General features: G+C 36.0%; 1 protein-coding gene across 2 annotated transcripts in view; it reads left to right on the forward strand.

Annotated features, from left to right (window-relative positions):
- Nucleotides 1–324: 324 nt before the first annotated feature.
- Nucleotides 325–19,363, forward strand: part of cracr2aa (calcium release activated channel regulator 2Aa) — a 25,953-nt gene continuing 6,914 nt past the window's right edge. The window contains exons 1-12 of one of the 2 annotated variants that reach the window (XM_079873465.1): nt 325–384; nt 6,850–7,116; nt 8,568–8,679; nt 8,847–9,036; nt 10,782–10,928; nt 11,924–12,014; nt 12,457–12,552; nt 13,619–13,806; nt 18,156–18,227; nt 18,304–18,349; nt 18,432–18,523; nt 18,792–19,146. In XM_079873465.1, the coding sequence (XP_079729591.1) occupies nt 6,922–7,116; nt 8,568–8,679; nt 8,847–9,036; nt 10,782–10,928; nt 11,924–12,014; nt 12,457–12,552; nt 13,619–13,806; nt 18,156–18,227; nt 18,304–18,349; nt 18,432–18,523; nt 18,792–19,146 (1,584 nt within the window). In that variant the 5' untranslated portion in view covers nt 325–384; nt 6,850–6,921. Of the gene's footprint in view, nt 652–6,849; nt 7,117–8,567; nt 8,680–8,846; nt 9,037–10,781; nt 10,929–11,923; nt 12,015–12,456; nt 12,553–13,618; nt 13,807–18,155; nt 18,228–18,303; nt 18,350–18,431; nt 18,524–18,791; nt 19,147–19,363 lie in introns of both variants that reach the window. The other variant, XM_079873464.1, reaches the window with a different exon arrangement.

Consider the following 19,363-nt stretch of genomic DNA (forward strand, 5'->3'; position numbering starts at 1 on the left):
CACTTTTTACATCTTACCTCTTTCAACGTTAAACTGCCGCTTCGCGCTCTGCTTCAGCAACCAGTAAACCCCGCCTACTTTGATTTGATTGGTCATCTCAATCATATTGGCGAGCGCTGTTGGACCGCTGACGTTGACCAGAATAAATGTAACTTTTAAACCTTTTTGTCATCCAAACAATATACAGAGCGCTGTGTAACGGAGTGCAGCAGAGCAGTATAATAAACTCAAAAATTCAGTTCAGTACTCTGTCATTTTATTACGTAACTTGTTAGTTCTACTAATGCACACGACCAACTTCCGCGTGCGTTCCTCCGTTGCTATAGGAACAGACGGATGCAGGTCCACGTGGACGCGAGTGTCCCTCCCCGTGAACGCGCAGCAGTGAGTGTTTGATCAAACTTGTCGCCAGCTTTCTGTTCTCATGTGTCCTTAACGCGGTCAGCTTCAGTTTCAGGATCTTCTGGACGTTCAATTAAACTTCAGCCTCAGTCTTTGCGTTGCAGAAATTTTCTGCAGTCAATGTCACTTCAAAATTGTGAGAAAAAGTTTCACTCTTAATATTAGGTAACGTTAGACTAATTTTCAATACGAGATTGTCGCTTCATGGGTGGATTTTATGAAGTAACATCAACTGCTGCCTGTTTAAAGGTAAAGTTGTTGTTGTTTTTTTCCCCTAGATCTGCGTTTAACTTAACCATTTCTGCGTTCTGTGCTTTGGTAACTCTGAACAGGAAGTGTGAAAGAAAGTGTGTGAAGGAATCTCCTACTGAGAGGAGGAAACTAGTGTTCCTGTTTTCATCAACTGCTTGTAGAGTTGCATATTGTTTTTCATGTTGTACACGACTTTTCCACTGTGGTCCATCTGTGAAAGTGCATTATTTTTTTATTTTTTGTCTTTGACATTGCACTTCACTTTCTATGTGATAGGCAAGAACAGTGTAACAGTAACAGTTAGTAACACAACTGTTTTGTTCTCTTTTAAATTTAGAGACTCTCTAGGCATCGTCTTTAGCTACTGTGTCAGTCCAGTGTTGTCTAACTAGACTGGCAAGAAGAACTTTCTTGATACAACATAATGTTTGCATAGTGTTAGATCTTTGTTGAACCTACAGGGACACACAAACTGTGGATGGTTAGTGCTAAACTAAAGAATCAGCTGATGATAGTGTTCCTGTAGGTGTACCGCTGTACTATATATATATATATATATATATATATATATATATATATATATATCAACATTTGAAGTGGAACAAAACCTTTCATCAAAGTTATACATGAATTCTGAACAATACCCATTCTTGTCTTAGGACAACTCTTATTAACCTTTTTGATCCACTTCAAATGTTGACTACTGTATAACCAGTGTGGTTTTTAGCCGTGATATTTAACTTTGTCCAAGAACCTAAACTGTTTGAACTTCATAGTACAGTACAGTGTTCTCTTCATTAACATGGCAGTATAGATAAAGGTTTCATGCAAAGCAGTAATGATATTCCTTCTGAAGGAAGTTCACAAAAGGATGAAGTAGCTCTGGTGAAAGGACAACTCAATAGGCTAAGATCAACTTATTGTCTTTTCCTGAAATGTAGTAAAGAATTTACAAATGATTCAAAGAAATGTCAATAGATAGACTGGGGTTCTTTAAACTTTATCAGGTCAGGCGACCATTTGGTATACAGTACATTACCATTCAGAAGTTTGAGGTCAGTAAGAATTTTAAAAATACCTTTATTCAGCAAAGATACATTAAATTGACCAAAAGTGCCAGTTAATATAATTATATTTCAATTAGACTAAATACTGTTCTTTTTAACTTTCTATTCATTAAAGAATCCTGAAAATATTAACCATGTTTTCAACATTGATAACAATAAGAAATGTTTCTTTGGCACCAAATCAGCATATTAGAATGATTTCTGAAGGATCATGTGACACTGAAGACTGGAGTAATGATGCTGAAAATTCAGCTTTGCCATCACAGGCATAAATTACACTTTAAAATATATTAAAATAGAAAACAGTTATTTTAAATTGTGATTATATTTCACAATTTTACTGTTTTATTGTATTTTTGATCAATACAATTACAGCCTTGGTGAGCATAAGAGATTTCTTTCAAAAACATAAAAAAAAAATCTTACTGAATCCAAAACGGAATGTTGCATTTGAAGTCTGGCCTATAATTGCATGTGAAAACACAATAGACATATGGTACTTCTGTATTTAATTATGATACGTATATCACAAAGCCTTTAAAATGATTGTAATTGATACAGAGTCTTCACATTACATTTGAACTGTAGCTGGGTCACAGTTCCCTACCTCAAATTTTACATTTTGTTAATACTATTTTTTTTCTGAAGAAAGACAAACATAAATAGTAATGAAAGCCAAAATATGAAATGCCATGGATTACTGAATAATCCACTATTTTGTAGAGGGGGGTCAAAATAACATTTTTCACTTAAAATTTAAAGCCAAATTGTATAGGGAGAGAAAATGACTTTAGAAAGATGGCAGCATCATTTTATTTTTACACAGATGCGTAGGTCTATTAGTAAATTCTGTTGTCTTTAGTTATCATTGTTGCCTTAAGAATGAATAATGTTAAAAGTGAAATTGTCTTTATTTATTCACATAAAAACAACAACGTTAATATCTTGACTTTTTGGAGTCTAAAAATATAGGCTACTGTTAAGAATAAGAAAAACATGGCAATTTGGATGGTGCAATACTTTTTTTCTCACTTTTGTATTTCAGAAATGTGTCAAAAATCTCTGGAAGGAAGTTAATGTGCCTCTACTTGGTCATTTCGGTGTATTTTTGGTACTAAAATATTGTTAAAATTGGTAGGTTTAATGCAGTTGTTTTGATAAAAGGAAAGAAGACACAATCCTAGTTTCAACATTATTCATTCTTTAGACATTCCTCTTTAAATACAATAAGTATAATTTGTTTGAAAATTCATCCACATTTGGTTTTTGACAATTGAAAATGGGTAAGGTTAAATAATTTGCCCATGGAGCTGTATTGAAAACACTATATCTCTTGGAATTAACCATATAGGGCCTTTTAAAATGAACTTACCAAAAGAAAAGTTTAAGGACCAGAATCTAAAAGGATGTTGATACTAAGTCTTTAATACTTCTTGAGTTGCAGGTATGCACACTTTGAAGAAGAATGCTTTTTCCCATTTTTTTAAATTGTCACCATTGGAATGTAATGAAACAAAGATTGCTAAAGTCAACATATTTAACTTCTGACATACCAATCTCCTTAAAAATAAAATAATGATGCTGCCATTTCTTTCTAAAGTCATTTTAGAAATGTCATTTGGCTCCATTTTGACCCTAAAGTCATTTTCGATTACTCAAATAATTAATCCAAGTCCATCTATTATTTTGGTGTTCATCACTATTAATGTTTGTCTTATTTCAGAAAAAAAAAATGAACAAAATCAAAAATGTGGAAGGAAGCATTTATCTGAATACTTTTTTTTTTTTTTTTTTTTTCAAAATGAGTTCTAGCCTTGTTGAAGACCCTGTGACATAAATTCGCCTGTGGAGGACATGATTTTGGTCTTTCTTTAGTGGGCTATTTTGGAGTTTGTGATTATTGGTCAGGTTTATGAGGCCACTGAAAGTATCATTCAGTTTCACAGCAAACTTGTGGATTTCCCAGTCAATACCCCAGACGAAATGCAAAGCACCACTTTGTGGCATGGCTTGTCAGCTTCCATCAGTCCCATTAACGTTCAGCTTGTGGTCACTGAACAAATAACGTCTGTATTCCATTAATAAGAGAGACAGTCCTCTAGTTTCTGCCATTCTTGACAGCCAAGGACTGATTGTTTTTTTGTCTCTCCAGATGTTTTTATCCAACAAGCCCCTGATGAAAGTCATATGCAAGTGCCACACATAGTTTGTAGGGGTTGATGTAGGCATAATTAAAGTTCCTTTCAAAAATTTTGGGAGAGGCATGACATGAGTTTTTACTAAGAACCCATCTTGAAGTTGCCTAATTAAACATGTAGGCTAATACGCTCATATCTATGTACAGTACTAAATAATTACAAACAATACGTATGTTCACTCCAAAGTTGCGAATTTAAATTTAAATTTTATAAAACATTTGCGAATAAAGCACCGTTTCCATCCCATGTTCAATATTTTAAAAAATCGTTACTTCCTGGGAAATTGGTGCAAAATATCTGAGATAAAAATGGAAGCCACTTTGGCTCTTTTTGTCGTACATTATAAATTACTTGCACCTCAGAGCAATCTGTCATGTTATCTTGCATTTTGAAGCGGATGCTTGGTGTTTGGAAACAAAATCGTGTGAGAATTCTGGGAGTTAATCATACCTAACAATTTTGATGGCATTTCAGAATGACCAAACCAACATTTGAGATGCTGTGCAATGAAATTTGCCCTTTTTTCTTTTTTTTCTAATCGGGAGATTTATTCTGTAAATGTGTTTCCATCACAGTATATGCGCAATTGCGCATGTCTTCTTATCATATAAAAAAATATCTGCCTCATAAAGACTGTTTGTAACGGTCAAAAAACAATTTAATAATAGGTTAACTAGATAACTTGTCATGATGCTTTGAACAAGTGCATTGGCTTAAGTTGTGAAATATTATGTAGCTGACCACCTTAAAAAATGTTGTATGCATAAACATAAGTTGTTAATGTCTAACATTTTTGTTTGATAAGCACATTTTTACATACATATATAATTGTATGATATAACTGATTGCCTTCTAAACCCTTACCTGCAATATTACAGCCAACTAAATAAATTTGTGGGTAGTAATCTAGCAGGTGTCAGAGAAAAGTTATCAGTGCGATGTGATGCTTTGCCGACTAATGGGCTTTACAAACTTTGAAATTACTTTCGTGCAGCATAAATGCTAATTAAAATGGATTTTTCTTGTTAGACAACAGAAAGCAATGTTGCATGTATTCAAGCTGTTATGAAAGGAAAACAAAAGTTTTAATCAATATGTCTGCCAAGAGCCCAGAGGTGCTATCATTATCGTAAATGTAGCCTATTTCTTATTTCTTCTGCTTTATCTGCTTGCTTCATTTTGCATTAAAGTACCTTACCAGGCTGGCTTTTTTTTTTTTTTTAAGTTCTTAGTGAATAAGGACCCATTAGAGTTGCTAAGACTTAAATATCCAAGGTTTGTAGAGGATTCTTTGAATGGAAATATCTCCACTTAAAATAATTTGTTATTCAAAGATGATACATTTTTTGAGAGTACGTACATCTATGGTACATTTTAGGCTTTACCCTACTAGGCCAGCAGCCATATCACCCTCTAGCCCAAGACTGGATGCCCACTGAAGCTAAGCAGGGTTGAGCCTGGTTAGTACCTGGATGGGAGACCTCCTGGGAAAACTAGGTTGCTGCTGGAAGAGGTGTTAGTGAGGCCGGAAGGGGCCGGAAAAGTCTGTGTGGGTCCTAACGCCCCAGTATAGTGAAGGGGACACTGTACTGTCAAAGAGCACCATGCTTCGGATGAGACGTTAAACCAAGGTCCTGACTCTCTGTGGTCAAAAAAAATCCCAAGAGTAGGGGTGTAAACCCGGCATCCTGGCCAAATTTGCCCATTGGCCTCTGTCCATCATGGCCTCCTAATCATCCCCATATATACTCATTGGCTTCATCACTCTGTCTCCACCAATAAGCTGGTGTGTGGTGGGCGTTCTGGCGCAATATGGCTGCCGTCGCATCATCCAGGTGGATGCTGCACATTGGTGGTACATTTATATGACAAAAATGTACTAAAAAGGAAAAGTTTTTCTTGGGGTTTTTCGTGTACAGACAAACGAACAACCATGAAAAGACTAAAAACGCTGTATTATACATGCCAGGCCAGTAGTTGGCGACTTCACTTTGTAAAGAAACACCACACACCTATAGATTGAACACAAGCAACAGCATAGCAACATGTTTATATAATAACAACCACTCAGAACATCTTAGAAGCCACATAGAAACACCCTGGCAACCACTCACAACATCCTAGAATTGTGGCAGCAAGTTTTAAAGAATGTGCACCACTAACAGAAAATGTCTATAGTTACCGTTATAGTTTTTTTCTTGTTTGTTTGTTTTTTTGTAATAGAACTGTTTTTAAAATAAGTTTCTCACCAATGCTGCATTTATTTGACTAAATGCATGAAAAACAAGTAAAAACAGTAACATTGTAAAAAATGATTACTATTATTACTTTTTTGTGTATTGTACTTTTTAAAATGTAACTGATTCCTGTGATGGCAAAGCTGCATTTTCAGTCTCACATGATCCTTCAGAAATCATTCTAGTATACTGATTTGCTGCTCAAGAAACATTCTTATTACTATCATCAATGTTGTAAACACTTGTGCTGATGTATTTATTCGTTTTTTTTGTAACGCCTTACAGACCACAAACTTTTGGACACAGCTCTCTAGCAATTGAAAGCAGATCCATCTGTGGTTTCTCTTAAGATCATTTTCTGTAAATACAGCAATGTATGACAGTCCAGCTATAGCATGCCAAATGGGCTGTAAATGCAATGATTCTTTCTCCGAATTCAGAAAATAGACAAGTGTATGACCCTCTTTACTCGAAAAACATAACCTGTCTAAATATACACCTTGGCGCTTTCTCTCAATCTGTCGTTCTCTTTATTTTTAATGCTCTTTCTTTTCCTGTGCCCATCTCCGTGCCCTCGTTGTCTAATTAAAGAGGTGGTTGCTAAGAGATGGTGCTTGGCGGCACTCTAAGAGGATGTGATGTGGTGTAACTCAAAAGCTTTGTTCTCTCTCTCTGCTCTTCTCTTCTGTCAAGGGCTGACCCATGTGAGGAAGGAGAGTTCGCACACACATACGCACACACACACACACACACACACACACACACATGGACACCATGGCATCTTTCTCCACCTTCAACACCTGTGGCTCCAAGGTGGATCGGGCGTCCCATCGTAGGGGAGAAGACAGGCAGGGGACGCCCAGTGACAGCAACTGCAGTGCTATGCTTGAGAAGACCAAAGAGTTCTTCCAGATTTGTGACACAGAGAGCAAAGGCTTCATTACACGACGGGATATGCAGGTAAGGATGTTGGGAAGGGAAAAAACTAGGCGTCCATGTAATTTGTGATTAGGAAGTTTTATAGGTATAGTATAGAATGAAAACCCCCAAAATGTATCATCTGGTTTTCCTGGCATTCTTTCAGCTGCGAACCATGAGCTAATTGAGCAAATTTGTGTTTGGTCACCCATTAAATTGTTTACTTGCAACAGAACATAAACGGCGATCTGAAGTAATTCACTGTAAAATAATAATAGTTAATGACACAGATTGTTAAATATGTAATTGGCAATTTGGTCTTGGAAAAAGTACAAATTAAATACAACATGCTTCTGTACTGAAACTTCTGATATCTATCTATCTATCTATCTATCTATCTATCTATCTATCTATCTATCTATCTATCTATCTATCTATCTATCTATCATTTTGTACATGTTTATTTTAAGGTCTAAAATATTTCAGCTATCAGATATAAAATATATCAGCTAAAAATTGCTGTATATATATATATATATATATATTGGGTGGATTTTCAGCTTCTGATGTCAGAATCGAAGGAGCATGTGAGACCATCCTGGAATTGGGGTAGGCGTTTTGAGACCACCCCTTCAGTTGTATTATTGTGCAGATTCGATCACCTCTTCCATTGATTGTACGGGCTTCCTTTGAAGTCTTGCTCTGAAGAGCCTCTTTCAAAAGCATCACAGCTTTGATCCAGTGTCTGTGGAACATTCATTAATAAACATTGGTTCCTCATCTTTATTTAAATTATGGCTCTTATCATTTCGACCAGTTTGGAAATAGATCCCACGGTTTTAAATCTTTCTATTAAATCTTTGTGAACATGCTATGAAAACTGTGACAAAACATTTACGTCTTTGGCAAAGTAACTTGCATCATGGGTCTACCACATGTTGGTCTGGCAGATAATGCTGACAACACTATTGATGTTTCAAAGAGCAGCTTTTTTTTCTAAACCTTCAGGCTGTGAAAAAAAAAAAAAAAAACGCTACAGGAGGTTTATTACTGTTGTTAGAAGTTGTCACGTTGGTTTGCGGAGGAAAAGGGTGATGGCTCACAGTTGCGCATCTTTACGCAAATGTTTTCACACGTCCGTCAGCATTTACAACTGACTTCAACAAGTACAGAAAAAGCCAAAAGTTTTATGAGACAGCTGATACTAGAACATATCTGAGCAAACATTTGTCAGGTTCCCACACAAGGGTGTGTTGTTTGCTTCCTAAGAATAGTAACGTTCTTGCTGTGTATTAACTGGGTTGACCAGTGAAAGATACAGCGTGTTTGATTTTAAAGGTGTCAAACGTCAGCCTTGTTTAAAACTTTGGTCATCATGACACAAATAACCTAGTAAAGAACTGGGGAATATGTGGTTTGGTTTGTTTTTATAGTGAAATTCAAAATGCATTGTGCTTCTCGTAACGTCTGTATCATTTGTCATGTTGTTGTAGAGGTTAAATGGAGAGCTTCCTCTGAGTGCTGACGAACTTGAGAATGTGTTTGACACTTTGGACACGGATGGCAACGGATATCTGACCTTTGAGGAGTTCTCTTCTGGCTTTAGTACGTTTTCTTTAGTACTCTTCTGGCTTTAGCATTGCATTGGCTGTTCAGATTTGAATCCATACAGCAGTCATTTAAAAAGCACACACACTTTTTCCTTGATTTATACTATATGTATATTTTGGGTTGTCTATATAATTTACTTGCTAATGTGTTTGTCTATTCAGGTGAGTTCATGTTTGGCCCTGGTGTGGCGCCAGTAGAGCCGAGTGCAGGTGAGGAGCCGGTCTCAAGAAAGTCTCCGGAAGTGCTCTACGAGAACCAATGGGAGGAGAGAATCAGCAGGGCAGAGGATGATGAGGAGAAACACTTCTGCATGCTAATGGAGAACCTGGGGGCGAGCAACATCTTTGAAGAGTGAGTGTCATTTCAGTCAGCCACACTTACTGCAAAATCTACTGCCGTTTGAAATGGATCCTATAATTGATTTTCTTTTTTAGGTTATATATTTTAGTTATTGATTAAACATGTTTAAACGTTTTCTTGCATGGAACTGCACTAGCTAAGATACTGCTTTCATGTTTCAAACGCATTAGTTGTGTATTTCTATCTATAATAACTACATTTATTGTAATTCTAAAGTCGTAATCATATCATTTAAATAGTGTATTTACTCTAAATTAACAAGCCATAGGAAGTTAACATATAGATATAAATTCCCCCCAAACAGTCAATAGTAAGAGATAACACACATTTTCCCCCTTCTCCTGGGAATTGTTTTAGATTTTATATCAAATTTAAAGAGCTTATATAGTTTTTATATTGTAGTAAAAAAAAAAACATGGTTGTATAGAAATTTCTGTATTTTGTAAAGTTTTCCTTTTGATATTATGATTATTTAAAATTTTACTTGGAGTTTGTCATAAAATTAACCTTTCTTGTTGATTTGACGTTAAATAAATAAATAAGAGACAGCACATTCCCAAAGGAAGGCACCTTTGATAAGACCAAGGGATTTTAATACAAATCAATTATTGTCTTCTCATTCACCATATGGTGAGTTGAGCCCATTTTTGTAACGCATGACCAGATGCACTTTCAGCAAACTACCGCCACTCCTAAAAGGCAAACGGTGATGGTGGAAGACATCAATTATAAAAGTTCATCCTTCTGACTGACTGTAATCCTTGTGTACAGTTATTGCTTTTTCAAAGGGGAGCTGACAGTTTGGATTAGATTCTGATATGCATTTCTAGTCTCAGCCTCAGACTTCGCGGCCACCGACCGTTTGCAGAACGTCTGATGCATATGGCACACAACACTTCAGGAGTTTTAGAGTCGTCATCTGATTGGTTGAATTCTCCAGGATTAACGGGAGACATGTGTGTCACGTTCTTTGACGGTCCGTCTGGATACAAAGCCGTCATAATGCCAAACCCCCTTATGGAAGAAGAAAAATGTCGTGTTTACGAATGTGACAATAAGCACTTATCAGGATCAACTAAACGTTGGATTTTCAAAAGTATGTGAAGTTACCAGCACCATTGTTGCAGTCTGTTATTGTGGGGACATCGACTTTACATTTCCACACCCCTAAACATGACGCGGAACAAAATTAACTGATTGGTTGCTTTACATGTTGGTCAGATGTTGGGCAAATTCCTATTTGAAGTGAGCTTCCCTATGCTTTACTCACTCAGAAGGGCAGAACATGACCATAATTAATTAAATTACTTCCTTGAAGGGCCCATAATCATGGGCGGACCTTGGGCAATAAAAGCTGCTATGGAGTTCAGACAGTCTGCTGTCAGTCTGAAGGTCTGGCTACGCGAGACTAATGCATATGATATATCATATCTGAAATATGAGATGGGAGGAAAAATAATAAGTGAAGTCAATGCTTTTGAGTTCCCCAGATAAACTTTGCGTTTGCTCGCAAAACATTCGCATTCCCCCGAGAAACTTTTCATTTGATTGTTGGAGCACATTGTTTGTGGAGTGTGATGCAAGATACTACAATAATTAAACAACTTACTTTATGTAAAGATAAAACATACAGCAAACTTTAAAAACTGAGTTGTTGTGTTTTTTATTGATTTATTTTTTTACAAACAATAATTTGATAAGATATATGATGCAGTAAGTGTGCTGTGATGTCTCAGTCCAGGAGAGGTGCGGAGTCTTTGGGCCCAGCTCAGAAGAGACGAGCCTCACCTCCTGTCCAATTTTGAGGAATTCCTTTCCAGGGTCACTTATCAGATCAAAGAGGCCAACCAGGAGAGGAAAGAGATGGAGACTGCCCTTAAAAGGTCAGATATCACTTTAGCACTTTTGTTCCTTTTAGAATGTTAACACATCATGCATTTTAAAAAGGATGTTATATTTGTAGTCATATACAACAAGACATTACTACCATAAATGAACATTTTCTTAGGGTGTGTTCACACTTGTAGTTCGGTTCTCTTGGTTCTTTTGGTGTGGACCAAAAAAAGAAAATGATACATTTAGTCCTAGTTCCCTTAGCTTTTAAACTGTCATTTTTAACACCGAACCTAAAGATACAAAACAAAAACAAAAAACCTGCTTTTATGACGTATGTACGCACATATGGTGGACCGGACAACTCATTAAGAGCTTATAAAATGTGTAAATGAGTCAAAACAGCGTCAGGAATTCCTCCGTTGCAAACAAACAAAGAAGGAGACTTGGTTCTGATGCCTGTACCAAACTGTGATGGGCAACATTGTGACTATGACGAGAAAAACAGGTATGCTTGAGCATTCTGTCCTTTTTAGGGTCACATCTTGTGACATCATGTCCTGTTTTTGGTTCATTTACATGTCTTTGGTCCGTGTTGCGTTCATATTTCCGTCGAACCGCACCAGAGTTTGTTTAAAAGCAGACCGAGACCCATCTTTTCAGCGTTTTCGGTCCACTTGTTTGGTGCACACCAGAGTTCGGATGGCAGCGAGACTGCTGGCTTGATAGCAATGTCTACTGTAGCTTTTAAAGGCATATTTTTGAAATATGTCAGTCTGACCTGCCAGTTATCACATACGCATGGCATTTATTGTAAATGAAAGATGATATCTTGCTGCTTTCTCTTTGTTTCTAACTTTAATATTCTCTCCCAGCAAACCGAGATAATAAAAACATGGGAACGAGTTAAAAATAGAGAAATCTTTCTCATTCCATGAATGCATTGAATAGTGTTTAATACTTTATATATAATATATAAATACTTTAACACTGATGTGACCAAATGACTTAAAAGCTTTTTGATTGATCCTGACATCTTTAATAGGAAAGCGATGACACATGATGATGAAATCCAGAGGCTGTATGAAGAAATGGAGCAACAGATCAAGAATGAGAAAGACAGGATACTATTAGAGGTGAAGCTTTTATTACAATTGGCCATTTGAAATAATCCTAAACCCTGAGTATACAATATATTAACATTAACCTCAAATTGTGCACTTTTGAAAGCATAAAGGAGGACTATAATAAAGAGAATAAATCTCATAGAACTGCATTGAAGGAGGGATCATCTGAGACATATGTAGAGACCAGAATATCATAGAGATTTAGGAGAGGTGTCTTTTTACTTTGACCAATAAATAACTATGTATGGTCTTTAGAGATTAAAACAGTTCTTGATGTTGCATTGTATGTTCCTTTGATCAGATATTTGGTTCCTTGTAATCCTATTTGCATTTTCTTTAAATTAAGTTATGATTCTACAGGAGGAATAATAACTGTTACTATGTTTTTTGGTGGAAACTATAGTAAATTGTAAAAAGTGGTAAATTTTCATGTGATCTTTATGTTCTCCAGGATTCCGATCGGTTCTTGTCTCGCAGTCAGGACTTGGAGCATCAACTTTCCACTAAGGAGAAAGAACTGGAAATTCTTTCTAACAAACAGAAACGGGTTGGTCACAACTAATACCTTTGCTTGTTTACGTAGTCATCAAACCAGTTCAACTAGTTCAATTTATCAGGAATACATTCAATATTTGAATAATACATTGTAGTTAAATAAAATTAAGGAAATGACAACCAACTGCAGTGAAATTTATTTATATATATATATATATATATATATATATATATATATATATATATATATATATATATATCGATTATATATAAATATAAATAATGAAGATATTTGAATAGGAATCTTTTCCAGAAAGAGTTTTAATTCTGAAGTAACTTTTATTCAAGAACAAATTAACATCTAAATTTTAAGAACTCTAACTCATATAAATCTTACTCAGGTTTGACATATTTTTCTCAGATTGTGTAACACAATCAGCAGGTGTTGTAGATCATTAGCTGGAAATTTGTGTTCAAATTTTAGAAAGCCATGTCTGACGCACACACACATAAATGCTGATCTATACACACAATAAACAAAACCCAGCAAAGCCTTTCAATGCTAATGAATGAACAGAAAGTAACAAGTCTTAATGCTTCCTTTGCTTCTCTCATTACAAGCTTCATTTTCTTCTCATCTGTGTACTAAACTAACCAACTAAACCAAATTACTTTACTTTTCTTTATTGCTGCAATGCAACTTTGTGCAAAAGTGATTAAACTGACTTTCTGTCTGCGCTAATGTGTTTGACTTTTATGTAAAGATTGAGCTAAAGTTTGGTACTGCAAAGACATTGTATTGTGTCCTTTTTGTGTCTATATTTAGCAGCATAGCTGTGTGTTAAAGCATGAGTGCAAGAGCTTTCTTATCAATTCATTCCTCCCACAATGTCCCAGCCAAACATTCACAATAACACTTCCAAGGCCGTCTCATTTCTTGATAGTGGTGTAAAAATGTATGTCTGGCATGTATGCCAAACATTTGTGTAAAACCTGATGGTCATTTTATTCAGCATGATTTGAGACTGTTTTAAATATCTTTTTGTGCTTCAATTGTTTTTGATGATAGCTCAAATGTTTCATTTGTGTGTACATGTGTGATGTTTGATCTCCGTTAGCTGGAGAGTCAGTGTCGAGAGCTGCACAGTGAGCAACGAGAGACGGCCGTGGAGAACGTCAAACTCAAACAGTATAATGACGACTTAAGCCGTGAGCTGGAACACACCGCCCAGGAGCTGAGCCTGGCCCAGGAGCAACTCATGCTGCTGCAGGATCAGTCCTCACGCCTGCACGAGGAGCGAGAGATGTGAGGATGTAATGAAATGTTAGAATGTTGGATGTTAGGAAATCATCTAGAACAGTGGTTCTCAAACCTGTCCTGGAGTACCACCAGCCCTGCACATTTTGTATGTCTCCCTATATCTGACACACCCATTTCAGGTCTTACAGTGTATATATATATAGTATAGTATAGTATAGTATAGTATAGTATAGTATAGTATAGTATAGTATAGTATAGTATAGTATAGTATAGTATAGTATAGTATAGTATAGTATAGTATAGTATAGTACAGTACAGTACAGTATAGTGTGTGTGTGTATGTGTGTATATATATATATATATATATATATATATATACAGTACCAGTCAAAAGTTTGGAAACACTACTATTTTTAATGCTTTTGCAAGAAGTCTCTTATGCTCATCAAGCCTGCAGTTAAAAAAAAAAAAACAGTAATATTATGAAATATTATTACAATTTAAAATAATGGTTCTCTTTTTTAATATACTTTAAAATGTAATTTATTTTTGTGATGCAAAGCTGAATTTTCATCAGCAAGTACTCCAGTCTTTGGTGTCTTATGATCCTTCAGAAATCATTCTAATATGATAATTTGATACTCATTTATTATCAATGATGGAAACAGTTGTGCTGTTTAATATATTTTTTTGGAGTACTTTTTTCAGGATTCATTGATGAGTAAAACGTTAACAGCATTTATTCATAAAAACAGCATTTATTCAAAATAAAAACATTTCTAACAATATAAATCGTTACCATCACCTTTTATCAATTTAACGCATTCTTGTTGAATTAAAGTACTAATTTCTTTTTAAAAAAAAAGTTATTGTTCCCAAACTTTTGAACGGTAGTGTATATTGTTACAAAAGATTTCTATTCTAAATAAATACAGTTCTTTTTAACTTTTTATTCATCAAATAATCCTGAAAATAGTATCTCAGGTTATAAAAAAATATTAAGCAGCACTGTTTCCAACATTGATCATAAATCAGCATATTAGAATGATTTCTGAAGGATCATAAGACACCAAAGACTGGACTACTTGCTGATGAAAATTCAGCTTTGCATCACAAAAATAAATTGCATTTTAAAGTATATTAAAAAAGAGAACCATTATTTTAAATTGTAATAATATTTCATAATATGACTGTTTTTCTTTTTTTTTTTAACTGCAGGCTTGATGAGCATAAGAGACTTCTTTCAAAAGCATTAAAAATAGTAGTGTTTCCAAACTTTTGACTGGTACTGTGTGTGTATATATATATATATATATATATATATATATATATATATATATATATATATATATATATATATATATATATATATATATATATATATATATATATATATATATATATATATATATATATATATATATATATATTCAACCCCCATTGCAAATCAGGTTTATTGGGAAAATTGACAGACGTCCAGCTGTTTACAATAAAGAAATGAAACAAAAGTAATTGAAATAGCTCAACACAACAAATGTTTCTAGTGGTTTCCCTCAAATATAACTGAAAATGCAACTTTTAATGACTTCTGCGGTCTCAAATTTATTCTGCCCCCTGAATAGAATCCCTCACAACAGCACAAATCTGCAAAACAGGTGTGGTCTCAAGCACACCTGATGCAACTAATCAAGGGTTCATTAGTTGCACCAGGCGTGCTTGAGCTAGAACACATGAAATATCTGAACTGGCTAGGTTTGTTGAGTGTCACGTTTGACTGCATGTTAGAAATAAGTCAAAAGAAAGTTAAGAGAAAATATCATCGCTCTTCACAAACAAGGAACAGGATGCAAAAAGATAGCGAAGGTATTAAATGTTCCTAGAGAGACAGTAGGAAGCATAGTTCGCAAGTTCACAGTTAAAGGAATAGTGGTTACACTACCTGGACGGGGCAGAATAAGGAAGCTATCAATGGCTGCAACCAGATTTCTGAGAAGACGGGTTCAGAAAAACCCTTGAGTGACTACAAAAGACCTGCAGCAAGATTTGGTGGCAACAGGCACTGAGGTTTCAGCTGCACACTAAGAAGCATACTAGAAGCATACTAAACGCATGCCAGAACTCCAAGACGTACACCACTACTGACCCAAAAGCACAAGAAAAGTTGGCTCCAATTTGCTAAAAATCATATAAATAAGCCACAGAAATTTTGGGAGTCTGTTCTGTGGAGCGATGAAACAAAACTGGAAACTTTTCAGCTTTATGGATGACCAGTTTGTCTTGAGGAAGAAGAATGAAGCAGATGCTTAAAAGAGCACTCTGCCTACAGTTAAGCATGGTGGTGGTTCGGTGATGCTCTGGGGCTGCTTTGCATCCTCTGGCACTGGATACCTACAGCGCGTGGAAGGCAAGTTTGGATTCATTTTTGTACATCAGGAAATCCTTGGCGAGAACGTCATGCCGTCAGTGAGGAAGCTGAAGCTTGGGCGTCATTGGAGCTTCCAACAGGACAATGATCCCAATGATAACTCAAATTCCTCCAAGGCTTGGTTGCAGAAGAAGTCCTGGAAGATTCTAGTGTCCATCACAGTCACCTGACTTGAACACCATAGAAAATCTGGTGGGATTTGAAGAAGGCGGTTGCAGCATGCAAACCCAATAATATTACTGAACTGGAGGCCATTGCTCATGAGGAATTGGCTAAGATTCCTCAGAAACACTGCCAGAAGCTGGTGTCTGGTTATACATCTGGGGCCGTATTCACAAAGAATTTTAAGGCTAAAAGTAGCTCCTAACTGGCGAAATTAGGAGCAACTCCTAAAAATAATGGGCGCGTCACTCCTAACTTTAGGACTCCTAATTTTTTTCACTAAGAGTAATTCACGAAGCATTTTAGCCCTAAAAGTAGCACCTAAGTCTGGGACAGCTTAAAATAAGTCGAGAGGACTCCTAACTCACTAAGACCTATTCACAAACCGCTTTTTGTGGCATTTCACGTTGCGATGTTTTGAAATGCGTATGCGGCGGCTACAGGAGCTTCCAATCGCGAGGGAACAATTTTGCATTGTAGGCATAACTAGGGATGCAATAACGCCACCAACAACAACCAAAACTAGGCTACTCATTGCATGTAAACTAATTGTAACGTATCATTGTGAATCAAATTAAAATGTTCTTCTCTTTGCAAACGTAGGCAGAGGCATAGTGACAGATTAATTCAATAATGTTGCAAAGATATTGCATCAATTCATACGTTTCATTAGGCTGCTAGGCTATTTGTTTTGCCTTACTCTTTATTAATTTATTCAGTTATTCATCATCTTCCGTCCTTCGCACTACTTGTGTAGCGCACGCATTCTCAGACCTGTCACCTGTCACTCATCATCGTAGGGGAGGTGTTTGAAATCATTCCCGCGTTACAATCATCAGCCAATCAAGGTGGTCACTTCAGTCAAGCTCGTGCATGATTAATGACGTCATCCATAGCAACGAAGACTCACTCTTAGTTTAGGAGTTGTCATTTTTCTTTACTAAGAGTAGGTCTGAAAGGCGTTGTGAATAACTTTTAAGAGAAAACTCCTAGCTAAAATATTTTAGTGCGATTTAGGAGTACTCCTAGTGGTAAGATAAAATGCTTTGTGAATACGGCCCCTGGTCATCTTGCAGCATATCATAACACCAAAAGGGTGTTTTACTAAGCACTAAAGATGCTTGCCATGAAGGGGTTGAATCATTTTGAGACTGCAGAAGTCATTAAAATTAGCATTTTCAGTTGAATTTGGGGAAACCACTTGAAACATTTGTTGTGATAAGCTATTTCAATTAATTTTGTTTGATTTGTTCATTGCAAACGGCGCAAGTCTGTACATTTTGCCAATAAACCTGATTTGCAATTGGGGTTGAATAATTTCGTTTACAACTGTGTGTTTATATTTACACCTGTCAAAAGTTAAATATTAAAGTTTTTAATGATTTTAAAAGAAATCTATTCTGCTCACCGAGGCTGCATTTATTACATAAAAAAACACAATAAAAACAGGAATCTTGCAAAATATTATTACAAATTAAAATAACTGTTTTATATTTGAATATATTTTAAAATGTGTTTTATTCCTGTGATGAAAGCTTAATTTTCAGCATCATTACTCCAATCTTCAGTGTCTCATGATCCTTCAGAAATCATTCTAATATGCTGATTTATGCAGCATACAGTTAAATAATATATCACAATTTCGTTTCTTGATATTACCGTAATGAAAATTAGATTATTTACTTGTTTATTTAATGTTGGTTTCTCGTAATGTCAGTTCAATTAGCTTTTGTACATTATGTCCCTTGTTTTATTTTTTTGTCAGTCTTGTTGCTAAACTCATTAAAAGAGTTTGTGTTTTCTTCAGGGAAGTTTATAGGGTTACAGAAAGCCTGCAAAGAGAGAGGGCAAGTCTTCTCAAGCAGCTTGATTTACTAAGGTAAGAAATTACTATAAATGGAGAAGATCTTTATGTTTGGCCAGAATTGAAATGTGTTCTATTTAATTCCTCCTAGGGAAATGAACAAACACTTACGAGATGAAAGAGACATGTGCTATCAAGTAGGTTCATATAGACGTTCTATAAGATATTGTACTGATCTTGCATTTTGACTATTTCAAGTCATTGTTTGCTGTCTCTCAGAAACCAAAGACTGCTGCTGCAAAACTCTCATGGACACAAAGGTCTGGATCAATTATTGTGAATCATGCTGAGCGGAAGCAGTCATTCAAGAGGTAAGGCTGTGTGAAAATGCCCTCTGTACACTCAACGGTACTCAAGATGAAAGGATACAGTGAACTTGAAAAATCAAAAAAGATTTGAGTCTGCTGAGATAAAAGAACTAGTCATTTTACCCAAGTTACATCAAAGCTTATTGTTAGGACGTCAATAAGAAGAGGTTTTCTTGATATTTATAGTTTGAGTTATCAAAAAAGATACTACTACATCTTGCTCTTGTAATTTTGGTGAACAAATTTAAGTATAGGCTGTTGTTGTCTCCAGCGACGAGGATGAAGAAGTTCTGCCGCATTCCAAGCAGAAGAACGTGAGTGGCGTAAATGGGCGTAGCCTGAACCTGGAGGACATGGTAGATGGACTACCTCCTTCAAAACACCAGCTACAGAGGATCATCTCAATTGAGGAGGACCACCTCCCCCAACTCCTTCAGCAGGGTTATCAGGCCCAGCTCAGAGAATGGAGTGAAGATGAGGAGTTGGAGGAGGAGGGCATTGATCTCCAGATGAGCAATATTTACCCCACAACCAGCACTCCAACCTCTGTTTCACCCCCTCTAGAAGTCGCACACACGCCCACCTCACCCAGGGGACAGCCTGTGGGCAAAGAGACAGTCCACTCGGTGAGAATATATTTTGATTGGTCAAAACCTTGGACATTTGTTGAGGTTTCAAAAAGAACCTTTAACCCCTTACCATACAGCCTCCATTTTGGCAATTTGACATACCCAAAATAAAAAGGCTGCTGCTCATAATTAATTCTGAATAGACAAGTAACCAACATATATTTAGAATATATCCATTTGGATCTTTACATTGCACAAAAAAGGTTCTATATAG

The sequence above is a fragment of the Squalius cephalus genome, assembly GCF_949319135.1.
Source record: "Squalius cephalus genome assembly, chromosome: 6".
Taxonomy (NCBI): Eukaryota; Metazoa; Chordata; class Actinopteri; order Cypriniformes; family Leuciscidae; genus Squalius; species Squalius cephalus.